Source organism: Fonsecaea multimorphosa (genome assembly GCF_000836435.1).
Source record: "Fonsecaea multimorphosa CBS 102226 unplaced genomic scaffold supercont1.4, whole genome shotgun sequence".
NCBI classification, from domain to species: domain Eukaryota; kingdom Fungi; phylum Ascomycota; class Eurotiomycetes; order Chaetothyriales; family Herpotrichiellaceae; genus Fonsecaea; species Fonsecaea multimorphosa.
In genome coordinates, this window is record NW_015971638.1 from 853,015 (window position 1) to 876,009 (window position 22,995).

The window sequence follows — 22,995 nt, forward strand, 5'->3', positions numbered from 1 at the left end:
AATCCTGACGTCGGAGGCGAATTTATATCTGAGACTTCGGGGCGCAACTACTCAATTCACATCGGAAAACTAATCCTCGACCATCGATTAGTGAGCCGAAGCACCAGTGCGGTCGAATTGCAAATCCCTTTTTCCCCGCCAGCCCTGATTGAAGATCCGGTGCCCAGTCTCTCATTATCCCCCTCGACTGGTTGGAGGGGTGTGGCTTCTTTGTTACTCCCAAGGGACTTTCAAGCTCACGCTCACGCTCACCCGGAATATATTGCGCTGACGCCGACGATGATGTCGCCGCGAGGGCATCTCACGACGAGCACCACCTACACGCTTGCTCACACGGCGCAGTGCAAGTTGAAAATCGCCGCCAACCGTCCGGACCGGAATTTGCGATTTGTCCTTGGCCATGCCTTTACGCTGGACAATCTCATGGTTCGGATCGTCGAGATCGAGAATCAGAACGCCAAATCCGTCTTTCAAGAAGGCAAGCCGGCGGCGCCAAGCGACCTGGGACACGAACACGAACACGAACACTATGATTGCACAGCAGCGCCGCCGCCGCAGCCGACAACAGCGCCAGAGCCCGAATCGAGGGGCCGCAGAGTCAGTTTCCACGACAACAATGCCCGGCCGTCCAGCACGGCGGGGGTGGCCTCCAACAACAATCGACCCGACAACGGGACTTCTTCGCCGTCGCGCAAACGATCTCCGCCGCCCGCGGTGGTGAAACACAGATACATCGACGAAGAGCAGGACGAAGACGACACCTCGTCGGACGACTACGACGAGCCCGAATCGTACGAGTTGGACAGCGGCGAGTCAGCCAAGCCGGCGCCGAAACTGAGGCCCGTTGCGCACGACGCATACTCGGACGAAGAAGACGCCGCGCTCGAGCTGGCCGACGACGAACTCGACGACGACATGAACGGGCTGTCGCTCACGCGCTTCGGCTCGGCCGCAGCCCAACCGCCACGCATGGTTCGCTCTGACTCGTCATCGGATGAGGAGGAAGATGAGAAAGCCGCAGAGCCCGTCACACCGCCCCAGTTACCCGCCGACGTGGACGTCCGGGAAATCCTGTGTGGCGAGAAGGACACTGAGTTGACGAATCTCTACGAGAGCGTGAGGAGGTGTTCTTGTCACGGAAAGCACGAGGACCTGGACGTTGGGGGCACGCCCCAAGGGATATGGGATGTGCCTGTGGAGAAAACGGGAGGGAAGCATTTGGCCGTGGTGGCTATTGCTGCCTGAGGGAGAGGGAGCTCGCATGGGGAGCAGAATGGTCGAACGGAAACCTCCGTTCCCTACCTCGGGCTGGGGAGGGAAAAAGTGGACGAGAACGAGGCTATGTCAAGGCGTTGTGTGTGTGTGTGTGTGTGTGTGTGTGTGTGTGTGTGTGTGTGTGTGTGTGTGTGTGTGTATGTGTGGCATTTGTACAAACATTTGAGCATCTCTCTTGTTGCGCCTGATCCCGGCGCGGCATGGCATGGCATGGCACGCTGGAAAGCTGTATCGAACCTAGGTATATTTACGGGGTACGTATGGGCAAGGAAGCAAGCAGGGCTGGAAATCCAGATCAATTTACATACCTAGGTACAAATATCCAGCGAGACCCTGGGAGGTTATTTTTCCCTTTTTCCTTTGCTGTCTATCTACGACTGTCAATTCTGCTTTTCTTTTTTTGGGTTGCGGCAGAGCCGCTTTTTGATCTGGGCATGCCAGAGTATTCAACCAAAGTATTTACCTATTCGGGCGAGCAAAGCGTTCGAAGGGGTTCCCGGGTGGGAAGAGAAGGGAGAGGATAGGGGAGGGGAGTTTGCGCGACTTTGATTTGAATTTGAGTACCTAGGTAATTATCAATCGATAATACAAGGTGCGTCCAAGAGAAAACGCCTGAATAGCAATGTCACTTTCTACGCTTTGCGCTCTGCCTCTGCCTCTGCCCGGCTCTGTCTCTCGTCTCTTGTCTCTTGTCTCTTGCTCCTTCGGTCGTCATACCAAGAGTTCGTCCGCCGATGTCCTCGGTGTGCTCAAGGCAGGCATGTGTCGGTTTTATAGTACATGGACTTGCGCCAGGACGCCCTGAAATTGAATAGGTATCGATATCCAGATTCTGAAATAGTGCTCGAATTTCCCTTGCCTTTCCCTGTTCGTTTTCAATGCCGGTTGCCTTTGTTCCTTTCCCTACGTCAGCTCCAGATTCTCGACTTGCTCCCCGGCGTTTCTCGTGCATTCGCGCTGTCCATCCGCCCGTCGTTTTCATACGTCAGAATGCGGCTCCGTCAATCTTGCCTCCTGGCGAAACGTGGATTGAACACCTTTGCTGTCCGATTCCCGAACGCAGTGCCCGGCGGAGAAGTGGCCCAGAGATATATGCCGTACCTCGATGTCCGTGCTAACCTACAGTATCCCCCAACGTTGTCAACACCTTTGCCGTTGCTGCTCGTTCCTGAGCCTTGCGTAGTCCACCAATTTCTGGTCTCCATCATTGATGATTTGTGCGTGGTTGCCCGGAGTCCCCAATCTGTCGCCGTTTCGAAAGGTCTGCAGCAGCCCGATGGACGAAGCGCGTGCCAACCACGAGAGGGATGATGCTGGTCCACACCAGGTCGATGCAGAGCACACTGTGGGATGTATCTTCAGAGAGAATTTCAAGACTTGTTCTTCTTCCTCCTCGTGCTCTGAGCAGGGGTCTTGTTCATCTGCGTAGGCGTGACGGGAGGGGCCTCTTCAAGAGCCAGCCTGACAGACTTCTTGACCTTGCTCTTCGCTCGCTTTGGCCCGCCCATACCAACACCCAAGAGAAAGCAAATCCTCGTTGCTGCCCCGCAATAGACAAACAGGTAGTTGCCGTAGGCCATGGAATTCCAGTTAGCGACGTCATAGTATGTTTTGATCCCGAGGGGAAAACAGCTGTACAAGTGGCCGAAATCTGCGATAAGCAGGCCTATCAATAGTGCGCGCCAGACTTTCAGGTCGTTTGTCGCGCGCAACACAAAGGCCTCGTTGATGGCAAATGCGACATATAGATTACCGAGTTGTCGAAGTGCGACATGGGTTGCCGTGGGTAGACCGAGAATCCCAGGCGCAGAGGCGGAGTCAGTCAGCTCGAGATAGGTCGCTGGCTGCAGCCAGGCAAAGTATGCCCCGGCTAGTGTCGCAACAGGTTCGATCCAGAGGAAGAAAATGATATACGGCAAGGGGATGTTCGCCATGGTTGCTTTTGCGGCGGTGTCGCGTGTGACGTTTTCTCCCAAGTGACAGCGGTTCTGCGGAAGAAGCCCCTCCGTCAGTTACCTGTATACCTAGGTAGTCAGAGATGACTTGAGGCAGAAAATCTCTGGAAAATGATCAGACTTTCTTGCGAGATGAGTATGACCAGCAATTATCCTTGTCTGTTGTTATCACCCAGCTCATCAAGAGTACGAGGTAGAGATGTCATTGACATTCGAAATGCAAGCATGAGGTTGGTCGGCAAGAAACTCTCCACAGATAAAAAGCTCGATCGCCGACTTGCCTCGCAGCAGCATGGCGACCAGGGATGTTGCAGGAAGACCCTCGGCACTGGCAGCGGAGGCTTTTGGCGAGACGAACCACGGGCTGACTATGGGGGTGGATAGGATCAAGGCATGAGACCCATATATGTGTGATGGGACTCCAAGAAATCTCGTCAGCTCCAACGTTGAAACGCCGGTGTGAGATCGGAGGTTGCTGGAGACTGGCTGGAGTTGGAGGCTGAAGGCTGGCCTGCACCAGATGCTCTAGGCGGTCAAGCTGGAGCCCACAGGTGCCACTAGCCATGTCTCCGGGGGCAACGAGACAGCCCAATGATGCCAATGGCGGCAGATTGTGCCCTGCATGCAACGGTTCGGCAGGGGCACGGGGCTCCCTGCACTCCCTGTGCCTTGATCCCATCATCCCAGGGCATTTGCAACTTGAACCATTGTTGCAGGGGGGCCACCATCTCCGAATTCCCGCGTCTTATTGATCCAATCCATCACCCGGGAGCCACTCCACAGTCCTTGCGACGCCCCCAAGCCCATGGGCCATGGCCCATCAAAGTTATCCACCCGTCAAACAAAAACACTGCGCAGCCGTCAACTTACTGCCCCAGACCATTATCGTAGACCGATCAACAAAAATCAAAATCTGTTACCGGTGCTTTGTTTTTTTGGCCCATTCACTCACTGACCATATCCACGTTCTTTTTTCACTGTACACTACCCTTGATGCTGCTTTTGGTCTCGTTTCGCATGACTGCTTCATGCATTCTCCGTCAGCATTGAGCCTCTACCCCCAATCTTTCCACGTCCGCTCTTTTCGCCACCGACCTTGACGACAGAGTGTATGAGATCGCTCGCTTTCCGACCGATTTGTAATACTACGAGGAGTACGAGTTATTCCACTTAATCCCCAGCAGCATTCACAGCTGGTCCGCTTGGCAAGCGCGTCCGTGAAGTTTGTTGCCTTCCACCCTCCGGTCCGACCGCTACCATGTCCAACCCTGGGGGTTTCTCTTCGATAGCTCCCCAACGGAGGACATCTCTCTTCATGAACCGGCCCAGGACTGCTTGTGAGGCCCCAACGGGGGTCCAAGAATCCCTTCGAAGACCTGCTACTCGAATGTCCCTCATGATGGCGTCAGCTACTCCTGACGTCTTGGACTGGGGTTCTTTCAATCGGAATCAAGAGGAAGCCGGCGAAGGAAACAATAGCCCTGAGTTGATCGACCCGTTTTCGAAGTTCCCCATTGAGCCCCAGATGCTCGAACCCTCCCGGCCGCGACGATACTCGACTTTTACCCAGTCCGTGAAGCACAGCATCTCCGAGATTCGTTCTCTCACCAGGCGTATGTCGCTGACTGTCCGGGGAAAGAGCTCTAAGCAAAAGGAAGAGGTGGGAGAGAATAAGGGACCACAAGTGCTACCGTTGAAGCCAGGTGCAGGCATGCTGGATTTGACCGAGGCCATATCCACCAGACCGAAATCTCGTGGACGGTTATTGCGAAGCCCTAGTGCTCGAAGGAGACCCTCTCTGCCATTGCTCAATTTCCATACCCCTCCTGAGCCACTGGCAGATGTTGCTAATCCAATATCTGCAAGATTTCGAGGGCAACCTGTCCTGTCGGACCTGGTGTACGGAGGGGCAGAAGCTCGTGCCTCAGCTGCAGCACAGAACGAATTATTCCACGCCACGAGGACGCCACCGCTCCCGCCCTATGAGCCTCCCGAGTCAGATGTTGACAAGCTTGAGCCGGACACGGAGAGTGGAATTGGTATCGTGCTGGACAGCGGTGTCCGGCGGGGATCTTCGCCGGCAAATGTTCATGTCATTTGCAGAGACCCGGTGTCGGTCCTTGCGACAGAGTTGGTGGAATCGATCCTCTCATTCCTTGATGTGGAGTCGCTTATCCAGGCTTCACTCGTCTCCCACAAATGGCACGAGCTTTGTCAGTCACAGGCTGTTTGGAGGAGAATCTTTCTGCAAGAGTATGGGCCCAAAAACGAATTACCAGGTGCGAGCGTGCGTCCTGCTGGAATCGGTAAAAACAAGCCGGGGCAAGATTACAGGAAACTCTTCGAGGTACGGAGTCTGATCAACAAGCGCTGGCGCAATGGAGAAGCCGCTGCAATTTATCTCAACGGCCACAAAGACAGCGTGTATTGCGCGCAATTCGACGAACAGAAGATCATTACCGGGTCACGCGATAACACAATTCGGGTATGGGACGCTCATACCCACCAATGCATCCGCAAGCTAGGGCCTCCAAACAATCCCCGAGAACGGCAAACGGTGCAGATGCCACTTGCAGAACCAGAAGGTGTCGTTCCATTCTTCAAAGCCTACGTTTCATCACCAGCGCCACCCTCACCGGAGATTCCTCTGTACCACCAAGCATCGGTGCTGTGCCTGCAGTACGACGACGAGATTCTCGTGACGGGGTCTTCAGATTTCTCTTGCCTGGTGTGGTCGATCAAGGACGACTATAAACCGATGTTCCGGCTGATTGGCCATCACGCCGGGGTCCTCGATGTCTGCATCGACAAGGAGCGGATTGTCACTTGCTCCAAGGACACTACGATCAAAATCTGGGAGAGGTCCACGGGCAAACTTGTCAAAACGCTCCTAGGACATCGTGGACCCGTCAATGCAGTCCAAGTCCGAGGAAATTTCTTGGCGAGCGCTAGCGGCGACGGCATGTCCAAGTTGTGGCGTCTGGAAGACGGCCTTTGTATCAAGGAGTTCCAGTCCAAAGATCGCGGCCTTGCCTGCGTTGAATTCTCGGAGAATGGTCGAACAATCTTTGCGGGCGGTAATGACCGGGTCATCTACGAGTACGACACGGTCACGGGCCAACGGATCCGCGAGATGAAAGGGCACAAAGACCTGGTGCGGTCGCTCCATCTCGATTCGGCGAATTCGCGCATCATCAGCGGCAGCTACGACCATTCGATCAAGGTGTGGGACGCAGAGAAAGGGGAGTCGGCCGAGGACGGTGGGCTCAAGATCAATTTTGAGGGATGGTCGTCGAGTTGGATACTGGCGGCGAAGAGCAACTACCGCAAGATTGTCTGCACGAGCCAGGATGCAAGGGTGGTTATTATTGACTTTGGTTATGGCATTGACGGAGTTGAATTGGTCGAGTCATGATCCCAAGCTGGCGTTGGTCTGAATGATACGACATAATCCGCATTGGTTCATCATATTACGACGTTCATGACTCGGGAGATGGAATCCTGCTGCGAATTGAAAAGCAAGTTTACCGTTGTATCTTTGACAGGGGTTTTTTGCCAAAAGCGGTTTCTTGTGACCTTTTGAGCTGCAAGGTGTCGGTGGGCTCTGCCAAAAAAAAGCTTGATGGACAGGGGCTCCGAAACATTTCTTACTTGGATGGATTGTTCTCAATTTCATTTGTGTTCTGTATTCTTTTATGCGCCGTCTCTTGTGTCTGTCGTGGTCGGGAAGACTGACAGCGGAGATGAGAAGTTTCAGGGGGCGAGCCTAATGCAGGGAGAAGTGCAGAAAAGGGAAGTGTCTCAAGAGTGCGAGTAATGCATTGTCTAGCGAAGAAGGATGGACCGTGACTTGACAGTGCTGCTGTTGTACATTATCATACTCACCCCTTCCATATACGCACTTAGCTACCTAGTACCGAGGCTACATACCGAGATACCTCAATAGGGATTAAATGGCACCTGACTTCCAGGTTGTAGTATTGTGAGATACGGTATCATTATTACATCGGCTACAGCGGGTAAGATCAAGGTCGTGGCAACGAAGGACGTCATTGTGTTTACGCGGAGGCAGTGTTGGAGCCAATCGGCTGGTGTGTTAAGCGAGTCTCTTCCCTTGTATGCGAAAAGATCATGGATGATTCTTTCGACAGGGAACAGCAAGACATTGGCTGAGGGTTGGATGCTGGTGCTCGGAGTGGAAGGGAAGGGGAGGAATGCAGAAGGATGACAACGACTCTCCTGTTGAGTCACCCTGAGATGCTCCAGAACAAGAACATTTGTCGCCTGTGTCTCCCCAACCCTGGCATTGGATTGTTTACCCATCCGGAACAAGCGATGACTTAAGGCGCCGAAAGCGTGGGAGCCATGTGCCTGCGAGCTCTTAGCCGCAGTGCCTAGAGAGCGGCTAGGTGCCCCCCAGGGTGCCCCCCAGGTGCCTGTTTAGTAGGTGGTGACAAAGTGGTAAAATCTTCTCAGTTCAAGGTTTCTACGGATGACCTAGGCATCTAGTTAAGCAGTGATGAGAATTAGGCACTGCTAAAAGGCCCCCGAATCACGCCCAAGATACCTAGAAAAGTCACTGTGACAGAATGGTGACAGGTCCTCGCCCCAAACAATAAAATAATTCCCCCACGACTCGAGTCAAACGCGTTTCGATACGGCACGAATTACGCGATTTACTCGGAGGCGTGGCCCAGTCACGCTCTGGCCTTGACTTGTGCGCTCTTTTGCCGGCAGCCATTTCAGCCAACCGTCTATTTTCTCATCCCTCTTTTCGCCCTACTTCCAAACACTGCTAACAAAGGCACAAACACCTGCACCGATCGGAATTTGCGCTTGTTCTCTATCAAGCCACTTAATCGTACCCTGTCCTCCTCAATCCACACCACACCACACTGCCTTGCGCATTCATCGTCCACCTACCCATCGTCCCTCGTAACCTATCGCCGCCCTCTCAGGCTGGGATTCCGTTCCATGCCTCACCCGCCGAGTCGCTCCCGCAAAAATCCCTGCGTCAGAACCAAAACATTGATTGACGTCGCAAAGCCCAACTAGCGCACGCACCTGCTCCCTCCACCCTGCTGCTCACAGTCCTTCCTACCTTCTCGAACAACCAGCGCCGGGACTGGCAGACGTACATAAGCATGCCCCCGTCTAAGAGAAAAGCACGCCGCAAACCCGCCGACCTCCCAGAGTCCTCGGAGCTCGACCTTCCAGATTCTTCCCCGTCGCGCCCTTCGGCAAAGAAGCGCAAGGTTGGTTCTCTTCCTCGGAGCCTTTCCATGCAAAGGACGACGCAGAAGCTGACGCGCTCACAAAAACAGGTCAACGGGTCTCGTGCTGCGCCCGCCAGGAAGAAGTCCGTCACTCCCGATCCTGAACCTGAACCCGCACCTGCGCTGGACTCAAGCGACGACACGGAAGAAGTCTCCCAGAGCGATCTCATCGACTCGGTCGTCTCGTACCTCCAAGTGTCCAAAGAACCCATTGTCGCCAGAACCGAGTACTCCAATGACAAAGTTCAGAGTAACAGTCCGCAGAAGGTGTCAGCGTACGCGAAGATTGCCGGTCGAGACTGGACCTACTTTGTGCGCGAGCAATCCGTCAACTTCGGGAGACCGCCCGACGACCGCCCGAACTTGAACGGTGCTTCGAGTCCTATCGCCGATCTGAAGGACGTATTGCCGGTCCATATCGATCTCGGTCCAAGCAAGATTGTTTCTCGCCACCATGCCTCGATCTACTACGACGCGGATTATCCGGTGGACGAAGGTGGCTGGCACGTCCGGGTCAACGGTCGAAATGGAGTTCGCGTCAATAATGTGCTCATCAAGAAGGGTTTGAGGAAACAGATCAAGTCTGGCGATATTTTGGAGATTGCCGGGACGCAAATGATGTTTGTCACCCCAGGCGATAAAGTCGAGATCGATCATTACTTTATCGAACGTGCCAAAGCGTTGGCCGCAGGCGAGGAAGTCAGTCCTGCCCAACCTCAGCCTGAATCTGCCAACTATGAAGTTTCGACTGGACCGGCTCAAAATTTCCCGTCACTGGCCCCAGCTCCTCCCGATTTCAAACGCGAAGCTACGCCGCCCGCACAAACCGCCGATGGCAAATCTCAGCGAGGCGTTTTCGACAGCAAGATGCCCATGTCGCCCATGTATGGCCGGGGGATGATGATGGAAAGTACTCAAGAGATCGACTACAGTCGGGACAGTGCCAAGGACCTTAAGCCGCCCTTCAGCTATGCGACAATGATTGCCCAGGCTATTTTCTCGAGTGAAGAGGAGAAGTTGACACTGAGCAACATTTATTCGTTCATCGCTGATAAGTATGCCTTTTATCGCCATTCAAATAGTGGCTGGCAGGTATGTCTTCTCGCCCGTCTTGCCCACGACCCCAAACACTAACTCGACCAGAATTCCATCCGACACAATCTCTCGCTGAATAAAGCATTTCAAAAAGTTCCTCGGCGAACCGACGAGCCTGGAAAAGGTATGAAATGGCAGATCGCCCCAGAATTTCGTCAGGAGTATTGGAAGAAACAAGCCCGCCGTGGAGGCTCGGCTCCGTCCTCGCCTGCTTCTGGCAAGGAAGTCAATCCCAACTTCAGAGGACCCAACGGCCAGAACCTTGGTTATGATACTAGTATGGTTAGCCAGTTCTCTGCGCGAGATATGTCCGACCGAGCAGGGCCTCCTTCCTCTGCCAAGTTGAGTCTCCCATTTCCTCCCTTTAACCCAAGGCAACAACCGTATCCGCCGAGCCCCAGTCTGGCGCCTCCCGTCTCGCATCCTGCAGAGACTGCTACGCCTCAAAGGCGAAGAACGGACACACAAAATACACTCCCAGATATGGACCTCGAAGAATCCCCTTCGCGACATGGCAATGCTGCACCAACACCGCATGTAGGTCACAATGTGCCCATGTATACGCTGCCATCCTCTATCCCGCCTCGGCATCACTCACCGACGAACCCCACACTTTCATCCTCTTACCTAGACACTCCTTTCCATCCGTCACAGCATAGCATAATTACGCCGGCGCCACTGCGACAAAACCCTCGACTAGCCCCCCCAAGCACTCTGGTTGCTCCTAGCAAGTTTATGCCAGAGTCCTCACCTGCAGGCCCTCAAGGGCTCTTCTGGAAGGGTATCATGGGCGCAACACCGGGCCAGCCGCTGCCTGACATGTCACCTATCAAGGACGAAGATCCCCGTGCCAACGGAATTGACAGACATGTGATGAGTTCGAGCCCGCCACCTATGGATGCCGGCTTGGGCAGTCCGAGCAAACCAGCCAGAAGTAGTCAAGCCCCCACCAGCTCAAGTTCGGCCAAGAAGAGGGACGACAGTCCTGCAAATCCACCGAGGCTGAACGGAGCGGCAGCTGAGGAGAATGGGATGTTCACACGCAATTTTCCAGGGAGTGGGAATTCGGCGAGTGGAGTAAATGGTCAGATGGTTCCCGGCAGGTTCAATACACACCTTTCCTCGAGTAGTGCGGACGCCGCGTCGCATCACGATGCAGATGACGAGGATGGTGATGGTGGATTTGACTTGGCCAAAGGGTTTGCACCTATTGCAGGTGGCAGTTTCCACTCGCAAAGAAGTGGTAGCCTTGGTGTTGCGAGAGCCGGATCGTGAGTTGCAGAACCCAGGATCGATGAGATGCGATCTACGTTGGCGTAACTCGAGCAGAATTGTTATTCCGGAGCAGGGGTCTGTCGGATATGTACGAATAAGAACAACTGGGGATCATGTGCTATGCTTTTATGGGAGATGTTGATGTTGAAAATTGGATACTATGGGCTGGGATCTGGTGACATTGTGAACATAGGGCTTGGAAGCAATGCATTGCTTGGGTTTTCTTCTGGAGACATGAATGCACCCGTGGGAGTTTTTCGAAAATGATTTGGAGCGTGTTCACGACGCTCAGTGTCGATGCCGGTCCAAGGACTGGGCGGTGCTGATTTGCCAGACATGGTCCAAATTGGAATAGTTTTGTAACATCAAACAGAACATCACCGCTACATATTAATTTGAGCCGCAATCTAATCTGTCCTTGTTCTTTTTTTCCTCACGATATATGTGCTAAGTGTCACTACCAATCTCAATACCTAACCCATTTCATTCAGTCCCATTCGCGGGCTTGTGGAGTTTTGGCGTTCTCGATCTTTGTGTCACTCTTCAATCAGAGATTAGAGAGATTCATCATCGTCTCTTCGCGGCCTCTGTTCAGACAGTTTGTCTTTATTTGAGCTCAGCCTTGTCCTCTCACTCACTCACAACTCACAACTCACCCACTCCGTCAATCGCTTCCTATTTGCGTTTTGTCATTCTTCCATCTCACGAACACTCTACTCTGCCGTGCTTTCGCCTCAAAGATCATACAACAACAACAGCAGCGACAGCGACAGCGACAGCAACAGCGACAGGTGGCTCCAGATTCACAATAATGTTTCGCCGGCTGCCCCATACGCTCCCTCCGGACGCGGTCTACGAGCCGGATCTCGCCAAGTTGGGCTTCTTCATTAATGGTGAGGATCAGATCCGCTCAGTCCAGAACCCGGAGCGAAAGTATCAGTACAGGGTTAATAGGAATGAACGGTGGAATGAGGTTCATAAATGTGAGTTTCTCTCCGGCCCCCGATCTTGAGAAGAGATTGTTGTTTATGAATTGCTATCTGCGTCGGATCACTGTCCGATCCTGGCAATTTTATTGGATTGCGAAGCTAACGCTCGAGGGTGTTTGATAGGGGCGAATAATAGTGAGTTTTCCCTTTTCTTCACTCCTCTGTCCGTGTGTGGTATCTGGCGGGTATTCGAGGCACCGGAGACCTAACAGCTGCCCTGCTCATCGCTGCCTTTTTAGCTGCGATACGTAAGATCGTCACCGACCGACTGGCCGACCTGGGCTGTGACACTGTCCGCCTACCACTCGGCGCAGGGGAGTCCGAAAACCACGTCCCTATCCTGGTGTCCAAGGAAATCGCTACAAAGAGCCGAGTGACCGTCTTCTTTGGCGCCAGAAATACGGAACCGGGCATTTTGAGCTGGCGCATTATCGGCCATCAGGGAATCAAGCACGGCTCGCTAGTTGAGTTCGCAAAGGCTCTCTTGTCTGTCCCGGTGCTCGAGACTGCGTCGCCTACATCAACCTCGACGTCGAAGTCTGCGTCTGCGTCTGTGCCAGGCCTCATTGTCGCAAATCCGTGCCAGCTGCTCTGGTACCGCGGAGGTGGACGGGCCGTCTCAGCATATGAATGGCTTTGCTTGCCGAGACCGAGTGCTGTGCACGAGGCTCCTCGAGTGGACAGTGTCAAGAATAAAATTCCCGGCAACGGCACCTACGGGGAGCATGTGTCTTACATGTTTGAGAAGGTGATTCCGAGCTTCGTCGACAAGGAAGCGAAACTGGATCTTATTGCACTGGAGTACTCTGGGTCAGCGATGCTGGAGTACCTCGCTGAACATTGTAGGTGTGGTATGAGCTCGGAATCCAGGACGGACTAACACCTGCTCTACAGGGGACTCATGGTCCGGCCGCATCAATGGCATCTCTTTGATCACGCCCCAATACAAGGCAGAAGATCTCATCAGCGACGGCGCACCCAGCGGCTTCATGAACTTCATCAGCAAGCGTTGTCGAGCTTACTTTGTCTCTGAATCTCCCATTGAGACACCAATAGCTGGTCGTGAGAGGTTTGGATGCAACTGCTATGCAAGTGGAGAGCAGGTGTATCAGGAGAACGTGATCGTGAAATGCTGGAGGCATATACTGGATTGGTTCAATATGCTTTACATCAACCAGGACTATGAAGAAGTCGAGTTTGAGGTGTTCAAGGAAGATGAAGAGGTGAAGCTTGGTTGGTAGTCGTTGACGGGTACGGACAGAAATCGGTGATGGAGGAAGAGGCAGTGCAGTGTGGTTGCAAGGGCCAGTAGAAGGCCAAAATGCACGACTCCTTTGGATTGCCATCGGAGTTGAGGAAGCTGTGAAGACTGGAGAGCAAGTTGGTCCAAATCGGCATCGGAGGCAATTGCTGAAGCTGGATTGAAAATCACAATGAGATGATGATGCTGAAGCTGATGGGTTCGACTGACAGACGGCATAATCCATGAATGAAGGATCCAAAAGCTACATTGATATCAACATCCAGTGGCGCCGGTGAAGGCCAGAGGTATCTAGGTAAAGGAAAAGTTCGAACGTACTTGGATACTGTCAGTTTGTCTGCCACACCTGCATCACCCCTTCCTTTCAATTGATCTTGACCACACGGACTCGTTGCTGCTGTAAAATCTCCAAGATGCGACCTCGGATTCAAGTACTTGATACACGAACACAATAACAATTTACGCCTTCACCGTCCTTCATCTCCTCCTCCAATTCGTCAAAAATCCGCCCGCCATGGTGAAGTTCCGGGGCATTGAGATTGGCATCATATCGCAGTTCGACATTTGCAAGCTGCCAGAATTTCAGTACCGCAAGCCCTCTCGAGTCCAGGATCCTTTCCAAGTCAACTACCAGCAAGACGGCGGTCCATCCTCCGTGCCATATCCGACTACAGCCTGTTTCGTCCCCATCTATCCCGGCAGCCAGATTTGGTTTGAATATACCATCGACGGTCCCCACCCTCCGGAAGCTGCCTGGTTCTTCAAGCTGTTCATCAATGGCAAGGTCGTCACGTCATGGGATTGCACAGCAAAACACGGCTTTCATGGCAAAATGATGTATAACCTGGTCAGAGAGGGCGTGGATCCAGACACGGGTCACGCCGTGGTCAAAACACAGGCACTGAGGTTCGGGGATGGGCTGGAAGACCGTGAAAGAGGTGGGCGAGACGAGGACATGATTCAGATCAATGTGCATCGGGTCGAACATAAGAGGCGGATTCGAGACTTGGAATCAGGCCTAGGGCAAGTGAGCAGTGTCAGTGATAACGCTGATGGGTTGCAGTTGGTGTTCTTTCTTTTCTCCTCTTCATCCGCAGATGTCTTACAATTTCAGGCTGACAAACAGTGGCTTCCTTGAGCCCTGCATTCGTCCTCGCCGATACAAGTATCAGCTCCTTGACCCGGTGGATATGCCTTACGCAGCCTTCCAATTTCACTGTCGTCCTTATGGTTAGCACGCCATTGTCCTGCATTGATGGAGGTACTGACTTCATCCATAGAGTACCTCGAGGAGCATGGCATTGCCCACTTGCAGGTTTGCCCTTCTCTATGCAGCACTAGGTCCTCAGTCATATCGCAGAGTTCAGGCAATATACAACTCTTCCAAGGTTCTGCACACGACGCTGCTCAGGAGCGCCCTGATGAGACCTCAACGTTTGCAAACTCTCCTCGCCAAACTTCAATAGTTATATCGCCCTGCAAAGTTGGAAATCCGACCTCATCAGCGGGGAGGCAGATTCTGAAACACATCAAAGCGTCCGCAAGCTCCTCCAATGTCCATCTGAGCGACTCCGATGACTCGCTTAGTGTGAGGACTAAGGATAGTATCGAGGACTTATCGTCAAGGGTTACGCGATCTCCAAGGTCCCCAAGATCACCTAGCCACCGCGAGAAAAGCACAGATGACGAACGAACGAAGAGAAATGCTGAAATTCCACCATCACCAACCCCGTCGACCAGATCACCTCGTCAGCGCTTGAAAAAGAAGCTCACAGTCAATATCAATGGGGCCAACTTTGACGTCGATAGAAAACGACGACCGTTAAGTCCCTTCACTAGTGGCGGAATGCTTAGGAAAGCGTCTGTGCCGCAGACAGCGCCGGCTTCGGTCACAGAGTTTGGGCCAACAGTCGATGAAGAAGTGAGACCCAGGCTCCAGAAGACCAGGCCAGGAACGGATGCAAAACCTGAGAGGTGCGGATTCAGAACAACATCGGAGGAGCGGGGAGGGAAGAGGCTGATGGGATTTCTGGGAAGGAGAATTGCAAGTGAGAAGAATGCTTAAGATACGCCAGTACTTCAAATTCGTGCCGTGCATTGTGCGCATACATTAGACTGATAGCATTTGCAACAACAAAAACCATCTGCTACAAAAAGGATCAGATTGTGAGATAGTCCAGGCCTAGCATACTACCAGTCATTTGTTTGGGGTCGCAGCCTCGCAGCCTCGCAGCCTCGCAGCCTCGCAGCCTTGCCTCCAAGCGTCTGTTAAGGAAGCTTTGCCGACTCTACTGAACTGTTCGCCGCATGTAAACTGCGACAACCACAGTGACATTCTCCCTATTTTCTTGACAATGAGACATCCCGTACAGTGAGAAACATCATGCCGTCTTATCGCGGCCGCGGTGGCCACAGCGGTCCGCAGCAGCCATATCGGTCATATCATGCTTCACAACCAGACGATTTCTACGATGACCGCTCGAGGTCACGATCCCGAGAACGCAGACACAGCTCCCCTCACAAACGAAGTCCTCCACACGGTAAACCATAGTTCAGAATAGGGTGGGAAACTTGAGGTCATTATACTGATGTTGTAAACGCTCAAAGACATAAGCCGACCACCAACCGGACCGTCTCAGGGAGAATTCCATTTTCGTGGCCGTGCCCGGAGTCCAGATCGAAGACGTGACCGCAGCTATGACAGGCGCACCCGTTATTATGATGATGGTGATCGCAGCTCGCCATCCCCTCGCCGAGGCAGATCGTCTTATTATGACCGAGACGACCCTCGCTCCGCTTCACGAGACTACCGCAGCCGAAGTCGAAGCAGATACCGGACACCGTCAGACGTGCGACCACCGAGTCGAGGCGCCCCGAGCAGGGAGATCATGATGGATGGACTGGCTCCTCATCTGACTGAAAACGATGTTCGAATGCTCCTCCTGCCCGAATTTCTCTGACCACGCACGCCATCATCTGGGTTATCCCACGGTGACACTTTGCTCTGTTTGCTGCGGGACATATGGCTAAGGTTTTTCTCGACTTTACGAAACAGATTTCCTCGGAACTCAAACAATACTATCATGCCCAAGGTCTGGAGGATACTCGAGTTATTCGCGACAAGCAGACCAGTAAGCTCTGAAAGAAAATACGCATGTTTGCGCGAGACACCCCTTCTCACACGGTTGGCAGAACAATCAAGGAGATTTGGCTTCATCCGCTTCGGCACAGTGCAAGAGGCGGAAGCCTTCATGGATCGCAATTACCCTATCCTCTACCTGTATGGTGAGAGTGACAAGTCTAACGGAAATGCATCCAAAGTGAGGATAACCTTTAGTCGGGAACGGAAAGATCCACGGAGGACGGACGATCCAGATTGGATTTGCGATTCTGTATGTCGTGGAGGGTCCTTCGATGTGGAGCTATGAAGCTGATGATTCCGCAGTGCCTCATAAACAATTTCGCGACCCGAGATCGATGTTTTAAATGCCAGGCTGAGAAACCAGGTACGTTTGATGGAGCCGACAATCGGCCTGACGCTCATGGGTTACAGAGCACCCAACTTACGCCATCCCCACGAAACCGCCCAATGTCGGAGACAACGATGCTTCCCCAGACAACCACCCCTCTCAATTCCTTTTGTTACGGGGGTTGGAACCTTCCGTGTCCGAAGAATTGCTCGTAAAGGGCGTAGCGAAACTTTACAAGCCTGGCTCGTCAGCGTCTCAACGAGATGAAGCATCTGCCAAAAAGGGCGCCAAAGTCGCATCCACCACCGGTGATGCGAATCTCGGTGCTAGAGAAGGCACCTTACGTCGAGTTCTAGTTGTCCGCGATCGAAAAACCAACGAGAGTTGGCGGTATGGTTTTGCAGAGTATGCCTCAATTGAGGATGCGCAAGCGGCTCTGATTCGGTACAACTCCTTTGAGCGTTTCACGATTGCTTCCAAGCAGGTGCTTGTTAGCTATATCCATGCCGGCGTTTTCGTCCCCGTGTTGCATCCGACTCCTGACATTGAACGCTTCTGCTTCAGCCCCGTGGGCAACCCAGCCATGAAGCTAGCGTATTGGGATGAAGGGGCTTATGTGAAGGAATTGGCTGTATCGATGCCGAATACAGTCTCGCAGGATCCAAAGAATGGCTCGACCACACGCACAGACGCAGGCATCAAACCAACCAAAGATGCAGAGAAGGCTAAAAAGCGAAAGGCTCAGGCAGATGTGGATACGACCGGAGTCAAAAAGACAGTGCCATCGCACCTCCAATTTTGGAGTAATCGCCATGCCGAATTGCATGGCATTTCAAAGAAATCACACGATCGAGAAGATTCGAGATCGACTGACGGGAGTGAAAGTGCAGATGGGCCACCATCGCAGTCGTATGCTGACCCAAATCGACACTGCTGTTACCTCTGCATGCGTCAATTCAACAACGCGGCAGAAGTCAACAAGCACGAGCGTCTGAGTGCCCTGCACCGCTCGAATTTGCAGGATGAGATGAGAGTCCAAAAGGCAGAGGCCAAGTTGTTGAAACACGGGATCCAGCGGCAATTCGTCATGGCCGCCGCGGCAAAACCTGCGCGGGAATACCGTGATCGAGCAAAAGAAAGACGGAAGATCTATGGCGTTGTCAATAAGAAAGGCGAACAAGTCGGAAACGCACCCAAATCGTCACGCGCATCCTCGGATGATGAAACAGTACAAGCACCACCTGTTCAGTCCAAGGGCGCCTCATTGCTCAGCAAAATGGGCTATACCGCCGGACAAGGGCTCGGTGCCTCTGGAGAGGGCATGACTGCGCCGATCAGTCAAGACGTCTATGTTGCTGGAGTTGGACTGGGTGCGGAAGGCGGGAAACTTGGTGATGCAGTTGTTGAAGCGGAGCGAAATACCAAAGGTGATTATGGCGGGTTTTTGCAAGAGACGCGCCAGAGGGCCAGGGAGAGGTACGCACGAATGGAGTAGGGGAAGAGATATTGTAGCCCACGAGACCGTGGGACGAGACTTGGTGATGATGGCAATGAAATGATATATCATGCTCTGTGACGGAGAAGATATTGTACGAATACTGAACACGCACCCGTTCATGAAACCCTGATATCGAGGATGAATGAGTGACATAAGATAATGCCTTTGCCACCATCGGCGCTATCAATCTTCGTTACGTCCTTTCTTGTCTTACGACCCCTTTGCCGCTGGGAAACCGGCTGGGAGGAGCTTTCTCATATTGAAAGATCAGCAGCACTCTTCTTGCCTCCCAAGAGGTCAAGGCGGTAGACGCGGGTCAAGGCGGCTAAGTTTGGCAGGCCAACAGCCTCAGCGTGGATAACCCTCTTCATCCTCTCCGTCAACTTCCATTAGGGTGTCTTCGGTGAAAGGAGAGCTGGGGGAGTCTGACTACACGGACGAGATGGGTAACTCGGTCTCGTAATACTCGGTCGGTCGATTCTGGACCATTATCCCACGCCGCCACCAGCAGCCGCGCCCGTCGGACGCAGGACTCAACCTCTATACACCGTCACGTCTCTGTGGGTATCGTTTTTGTCGGTGCCGTTGTCGTCGTCTGCTTCGTGGTCGTTGTCGTGGTTGTCGTGGTCATGGTCGTTGTTGTTTCGTCGTTTTTTGGTACATTGGTTCCGCTGCCCAAGCTGCGTGCTGCTTTCAGTCTTGGGATCCAAGGGGATCCAGGGATCCAGAAGCACGCACCACCGTCATATGCGCCCTGCGCTTCTCGGCTGCACTTGTACAGAGCCAGACATCTTTTTCTGGCTCTTCGTGTCCGTGCTGCGAAAAGGTGTTCTTTTGGTGGTGTCTCTTCAATCCTTCTCCTCTAAGTGCGTTGCGTCTTCCTTGCTCCTCGTTCCCCGGATCCTGTCCTCCTTCAGCGAGCCGAGCACGATCTGCTCCCACTTTTCGATCACCGCCTCGATCTCCGCGGGCACAGTGGACGCAGGTGGTCTTTCGGCTTGTTTGTTCTTCACATCCTCACTGCCAACATATTCGACGCCGACGCCGACATCGACTTCGGCTTCGGCGCTGACACTGATGCTGGCATCTGGAATCGACGCGATCTTCTCATCGTCCATCGCTTTCATTAATTCTGAGATCTTCAATTCTCGCTGTGCGCGGGCGTGCAGGTTTTGGATGAATGATAGTTCACCGTCGCTTTTCCTGCTGGAGGAAGTACTTCCCTGGGTAGTGGGCTCATCTCGATCAATGGCTCCGCGTGATGATTCTCCAGCACTTGGTAGGGACGTATAAGTAGTCGATATCGTCGTCGTCGTTGTTCCCGTAGCAGAACTCGACCCTCCTTCCATCGTCCCCCCACTAGCCCGAGGCCTCGTTTTGGCGGCCATGAGAGCAGAGACAACACCCTCCAAAACCCCCAGCACGGTCCCCACCCGCAATCCAACCTCGACACCCAAAGGATATCCCGCGTCAAAGCCGCGCTGCATGACCCGCGCTTTCCCCACCGAGAGGCCCTCGCGGTACCCGTCCGTCATGTGCTGGCGGCGCAGGGAGGGGACGTCGCTGAGGATCACCTCGCGGCGTACCCTATGGGACGGATCGTCATGGACAGAGGATGCGTCTGTTGAGAGCTGCGGTTGCGTCTGGGTTGCAGATGTAGACCCTTGCCCTACGGCGTGTGAGTTGTGCGAGTGGCCATGGTCATGGTCATGGTCCGACGATGTGTCCCAGATATCGTCATCATCGTCGTCGCCCTCAGGGGAGCGTTCGGGCGTCGTCATGTTGGTGTCGGGCGACGACCTCGAGTGTGCACTCTGCGTAGGCGAAGGCGTCGACTTGGGAGAATCGCCCGTCCTGGGAATTGCTGGTGACGACCGGTCCTCCGCGTCTGCCATTTGATATAATATTTCTCCTGCTCAGCTGTCGATGAGTCGACCGATACTCTGTCGGAAACTCCACCACGCAATGTAACAAAAGAGAAGTGGGTTTTCAGGACCAAAGATCAAAATCCCTTTTATCTCCCAACTTCCTCCGCCAAAACCGGCCCCGACGAACTTCGAGTCTCTGGAACTGAAAACGCAAAACCGTCTCACGAATTTTTCGAAAGAGAGACACACACTCGCTTTTTTTCCTTTCGCTTTCCTTGTGCTTTTTGACGTTGGCGTTCTCGTGGAATGTTCCGTTTTTAGTTTATAATCTCCACTCAATCTCGTCAGCCCTGCCCGGCCAACAGAGTCTGTCTCTTGATCAGCCTTTTCTTTCTTTGGATTACTTTGGCGGAGGAAAGTGAAGGGTGGTAATTACGCCTGTGTCCGTTCGGATGCTCCTCTACGACATTAATTGTTAGTCTTCTAGGACTGCCAAATGCGCGTCATTTGAAAATTTTATATCACGTGTATGGGCCTCGCAGCCTTGTGTACAGCTGGCAGGGAGGAGTATGCGCCTATGGCAAGTCCGCACCGATCTCACGCCCTACACACTATTCCAACCAGCTTTCATTCTAGGTGATACATTTGTCCTCTGAACCATTGTATTTGTCGGAAACTTTTTCTGTTCTATGGGTATCATTTCTGTATGAAGGACATCGCACACGTAAATACAAAAAAGATCAACCCGACGGCACACGACGGTATGAGTGGTCCCCTACTCTCCATGCACGTAGCGGCAACGCTTGCAGCGCCAGTGCTTTCCTCTCCACATAAGTCCAAAACAATACCGCTCCGATAATCACAAAAATGACATTGGTGATGTAGTATCCATCACGTTGCATCAGGCAGGTCCCACCTCCCTTCAAGCAGACATTTTTGTCTGCTTCAAGAGCACAACTGAAACTGCTGGTGACGAGCGTGGCGTCCGGATGAGATTTGAGGAATGCGTCCGGGTCGGCCGGTGGAATGCAGGTCGCTTTCGTAAAGAGATCAACCAGTTTGAGGATGAAGAATTTCGGGAACGTCCCACCGAGATTCGAGACACTGGGTAGAAGGGTCAGCAAACGATTTCTCAGAATGTCTATCGACTCGACTTACGTAGCCAATAATGTCATGTATGTTCCGCCAATCGTTGGATCAGCAATGCGAGCGTGAAACGCAGCCGAAGCAACAAACATGACGGTATTCATGAATGTTGACGAAACGTGTGCGGCAATCACCACCAGCATGTACCACACCGGAACGGCCTCGTCGGGTGCAGTCGGATAGATCATAATTGTTATCTGCCCAAAGACTGCCGCGAGGAGCCGAGCAGCATAAGCCCAACACCATACCTTCAGCGGTGTGTACTCTGTGGACCATTTCCCGGCGTAGTATCCCAAGCCCAGTTCAAAGGGGAAATCAATGAGCACAACCAGGGCCATATTCGCTTGTCCAAAGCCCTTGTCCAGGAGCTTGAGATTCGTGACTGCATCGTTGGTCACAAAGCCGAGTTTGCTGACAAGGTGAACGGCAATGATGGTGAGGACGTTGGGGAGTTTGAGCACTGCCCACATGGTTCGGTATACGTCCATAATTCCCTCACGCTCGTTGTTCTTCTCTTCTCTTTTCAAGATGGCCAAGCCCACTGTTACGATGAGGTAAACCCAGCCCCAGAAGGTCATGTAGCCGCCGAGCGTGAAGAGGCCGTATTCCTTGGGGACAGTCCTGAACCACCTATTCGCGAAATCCGGTGCCTGTAGCGCGAGGAAGACGGTGTGCGACAGGAAAGAGCCTGCCGTCAAGCCGACTGTCTGCGCCGTTGAGGCATATGATATGTTCTGGATGGAGAGAAGTGAAATGGCCCATCCGTCCACTGCAATGTCCTGAGTGGCGCACATGAAGACCAGAAGGAACCACCAGCCAGTGAAGCCCCAGACCCCAGCTCCGTCATTGTCGCCTGTAGCGGTCATCATCTCATCGATTCTGCCTCCCAGGTAAATCATGGAGAGTCCGGAGATTGTTTGAATAGGGGTGATCCAACTCTTTCTGCGTCCAAACCTCCTACTCCAAACAGCGTCCACGATCGGACTCCACAGCAGTTTCAACGAGTAAGGGTATATGGCCAAAGAGAAGATACCAATTTGACCGTATGACAGATAACTTTTTAATAGAAACGGGACAGAACCCGAGGCCAAACCCATGGGAATGCCTTGGAGGAAATACAGGAGGCAGAGAAGGAGGAAATTCTTCTTGTCTTTTGGAGGTAGGTCGACGAAGCTGGTGTTGACCATACCAGGGGTTTGCGGCGTTTGAGGGGCGGCCGGCTCATGGTCGAGTGAAAAGTCATTTCTGCTCATAAGTCTGGTGGTGTTTGTCTCGGGATCGTCGCTTGAGACGTGTTTGCGTCTCATCTCAATATGGGAATTCATGTCGCCGTTTGCGTGGCCATTCGCGTGACCGTTCTGACCGATCTCAATGCGAAGATCTGGACGAGGTGACGATCTCTGGTCCTTGTTCTTCTTGGACTTCCTGCGTTGCATAGGGGAATCAGAGCCTTCCGCAACCACAAGGTGGTCTTTTTCGGATGTGTCAGTCTCGGAGTCTTCCTCTTCCTCTTCCACTTGCTCTGCCTCTTTGCTCTCTTCCTCGTCTCGCTTTTCGTCTGTGTGATGTGGGATCTCCGACTGGTATTCGTTTAGTTCGATTTCGTGAGATTGCCTGTTATTGTGTGGGCCGGCGCTGTGGACTGGAAGGAGGGGATGTTCGGTGAAGTGGGAACGAGCGTAAAAGACTGGGATTGTATATGGTTCGGCAATCGAGTCAGGCATGCATGCGGCAGCAAAAGAGCGTGGTGGGTGGTGAGTGGATATTCACAGAAAAGGACTCTGTGTCCTTTCGCAGGGGCGAGACCGGCAAATGACACACTGGGATTCTGCGAGTGCTCCGTGCTTTGGGTGAGATCATTGACGGAGAAGGAGATGGTGCGTTTAT

The 22,995-nt window shown here is 53.1% G+C and overlaps 10 protein-coding genes across 10 annotated transcripts; 7 read left to right on the forward strand and 3 right to left on the reverse strand.

Moving 5' to 3' along the window:
• Window positions 1-282: 282 nt before the first annotated feature.
• Z520_02957 (uncharacterized protein) lies at window positions 283-1,245 on the forward strand (the record flags this gene model as incomplete). Its single annotated transcript, XM_016773470.1, has 1 exon — window positions 283-1,245. The coding sequence occupies one exon, from the start codon at window positions 283-285 to the stop codon at window positions 1,243-1,245; it is 963 nt and encodes a 320-aa protein (XP_016635527.1).
• A 1,400-nt stretch (window positions 1,246-2,645) lies between these two features.
• Window positions 2,646-3,209, reverse strand: Z520_02958 (uncharacterized protein; the record flags this gene model as incomplete). Its single annotated transcript, XM_016773471.1, has 1 exon — window positions 2,646-3,209. The coding sequence occupies one exon, from the start codon at window positions 3,207-3,209 to the stop codon at window positions 2,646-2,648; it is 564 nt and encodes a 187-aa protein (XP_016635528.1).
• Window positions 3,210-4,488: 1,279 nt separating this feature from the next.
• Z520_02959 (uncharacterized protein) lies at window positions 4,489-6,645 on the forward strand (the record flags this gene model as incomplete). Its single annotated transcript, XM_016773472.1, has 1 exon — window positions 4,489-6,645. One exon carries the CDS (start codon window positions 4,489-4,491, stop codon window positions 6,643-6,645), a length of 2,157 nt encoding a protein of 718 aa, XP_016635529.1.
• Window positions 6,646-8,374: 1,729 nt separating this feature from the next.
• Window positions 8,375-10,876, forward strand: Z520_02960 (uncharacterized protein; the record flags this gene model as incomplete). Its single annotated transcript, XM_016773473.1, has 3 exons — window positions 8,375-8,485; window positions 8,588-9,598; window positions 9,650-10,876. The coding sequence occupies 3 exons, from the start codon at window positions 8,375-8,377 to the stop codon at window positions 10,874-10,876; spliced, it is 2,349 nt and encodes a 782-aa protein (XP_016635530.1).
• Window positions 10,877-11,687: 811 nt separating this feature from the next.
• Z520_02961 (uncharacterized protein) lies at window positions 11,688-13,106 on the forward strand (the record flags this gene model as incomplete). Its single annotated transcript, XM_016773474.1, has 3 exons — window positions 11,688-11,859; window positions 12,078-12,707; window positions 12,760-13,106. 3 exons carry the CDS (start codon window positions 11,688-11,690, stop codon window positions 13,104-13,106), a joined length of 1,149 nt encoding a protein of 382 aa, XP_016635531.1.
• Window positions 13,107-13,640: 534 nt separating this feature from the next.
• On the forward strand, window positions 13,641-15,191 carry Z520_02962 (uncharacterized protein; the record flags this gene model as incomplete). Its single annotated transcript, XM_016773475.1, has 3 exons — window positions 13,641-14,188; window positions 14,241-14,356; window positions 14,407-15,191. 3 exons carry the CDS (start codon window positions 13,641-13,643, stop codon window positions 15,189-15,191), a joined length of 1,449 nt encoding a protein of 482 aa, XP_016635532.1.
• Window positions 15,192-15,509: 318 nt separating this feature from the next.
• Z520_02963 (uncharacterized protein) lies at window positions 15,510-16,018 on the forward strand (the record flags this gene model as incomplete). The annotated part of the gene is made up of 2 exons (XM_016773476.1): window positions 15,510-15,666; window positions 15,741-16,018. The coding sequence occupies 2 exons, from the start codon at window positions 15,510-15,512 to the stop codon at window positions 16,016-16,018; spliced, it is 435 nt and encodes a 144-aa protein (XP_016635533.1).
• A 130-nt stretch (window positions 16,019-16,148) lies between these two features.
• On the forward strand, window positions 16,149-18,091 carry Z520_02964 (uncharacterized protein; the record flags this gene model as incomplete). Its single annotated transcript, XM_016773477.1, has 4 exons — window positions 16,149-16,257; window positions 16,319-16,518; window positions 16,572-16,632; window positions 16,680-18,091. The coding sequence occupies 4 exons, from the start codon at window positions 16,149-16,151 to the stop codon at window positions 18,089-18,091; spliced, it is 1,782 nt and encodes a 593-aa protein (XP_016635534.1).
• An 851-nt stretch (window positions 18,092-18,942) lies between these two features.
• Window positions 18,943-19,989, reverse strand: Z520_02965 (uncharacterized protein; the record flags this gene model as incomplete). Its single annotated transcript, XM_016773478.1, has 1 exon — window positions 18,943-19,989. One exon carries the CDS (start codon window positions 19,987-19,989, stop codon window positions 18,943-18,945), a length of 1,047 nt encoding a protein of 348 aa, XP_016635535.1.
• Window positions 19,990-20,702: 713 nt separating this feature from the next.
• Window positions 20,703-22,832, reverse strand: Z520_02966 (uncharacterized protein; the record flags this gene model as incomplete). Its single annotated transcript, XM_016773479.1, has 2 exons — window positions 20,703-21,066; window positions 21,121-22,832. The coding sequence occupies 2 exons, from the start codon at window positions 22,830-22,832 to the stop codon at window positions 20,703-20,705; spliced, it is 2,076 nt and encodes a 691-aa protein (XP_016635536.1).
• Between the last annotated feature and the right edge of the window lie 163 nt (window positions 22,833-22,995).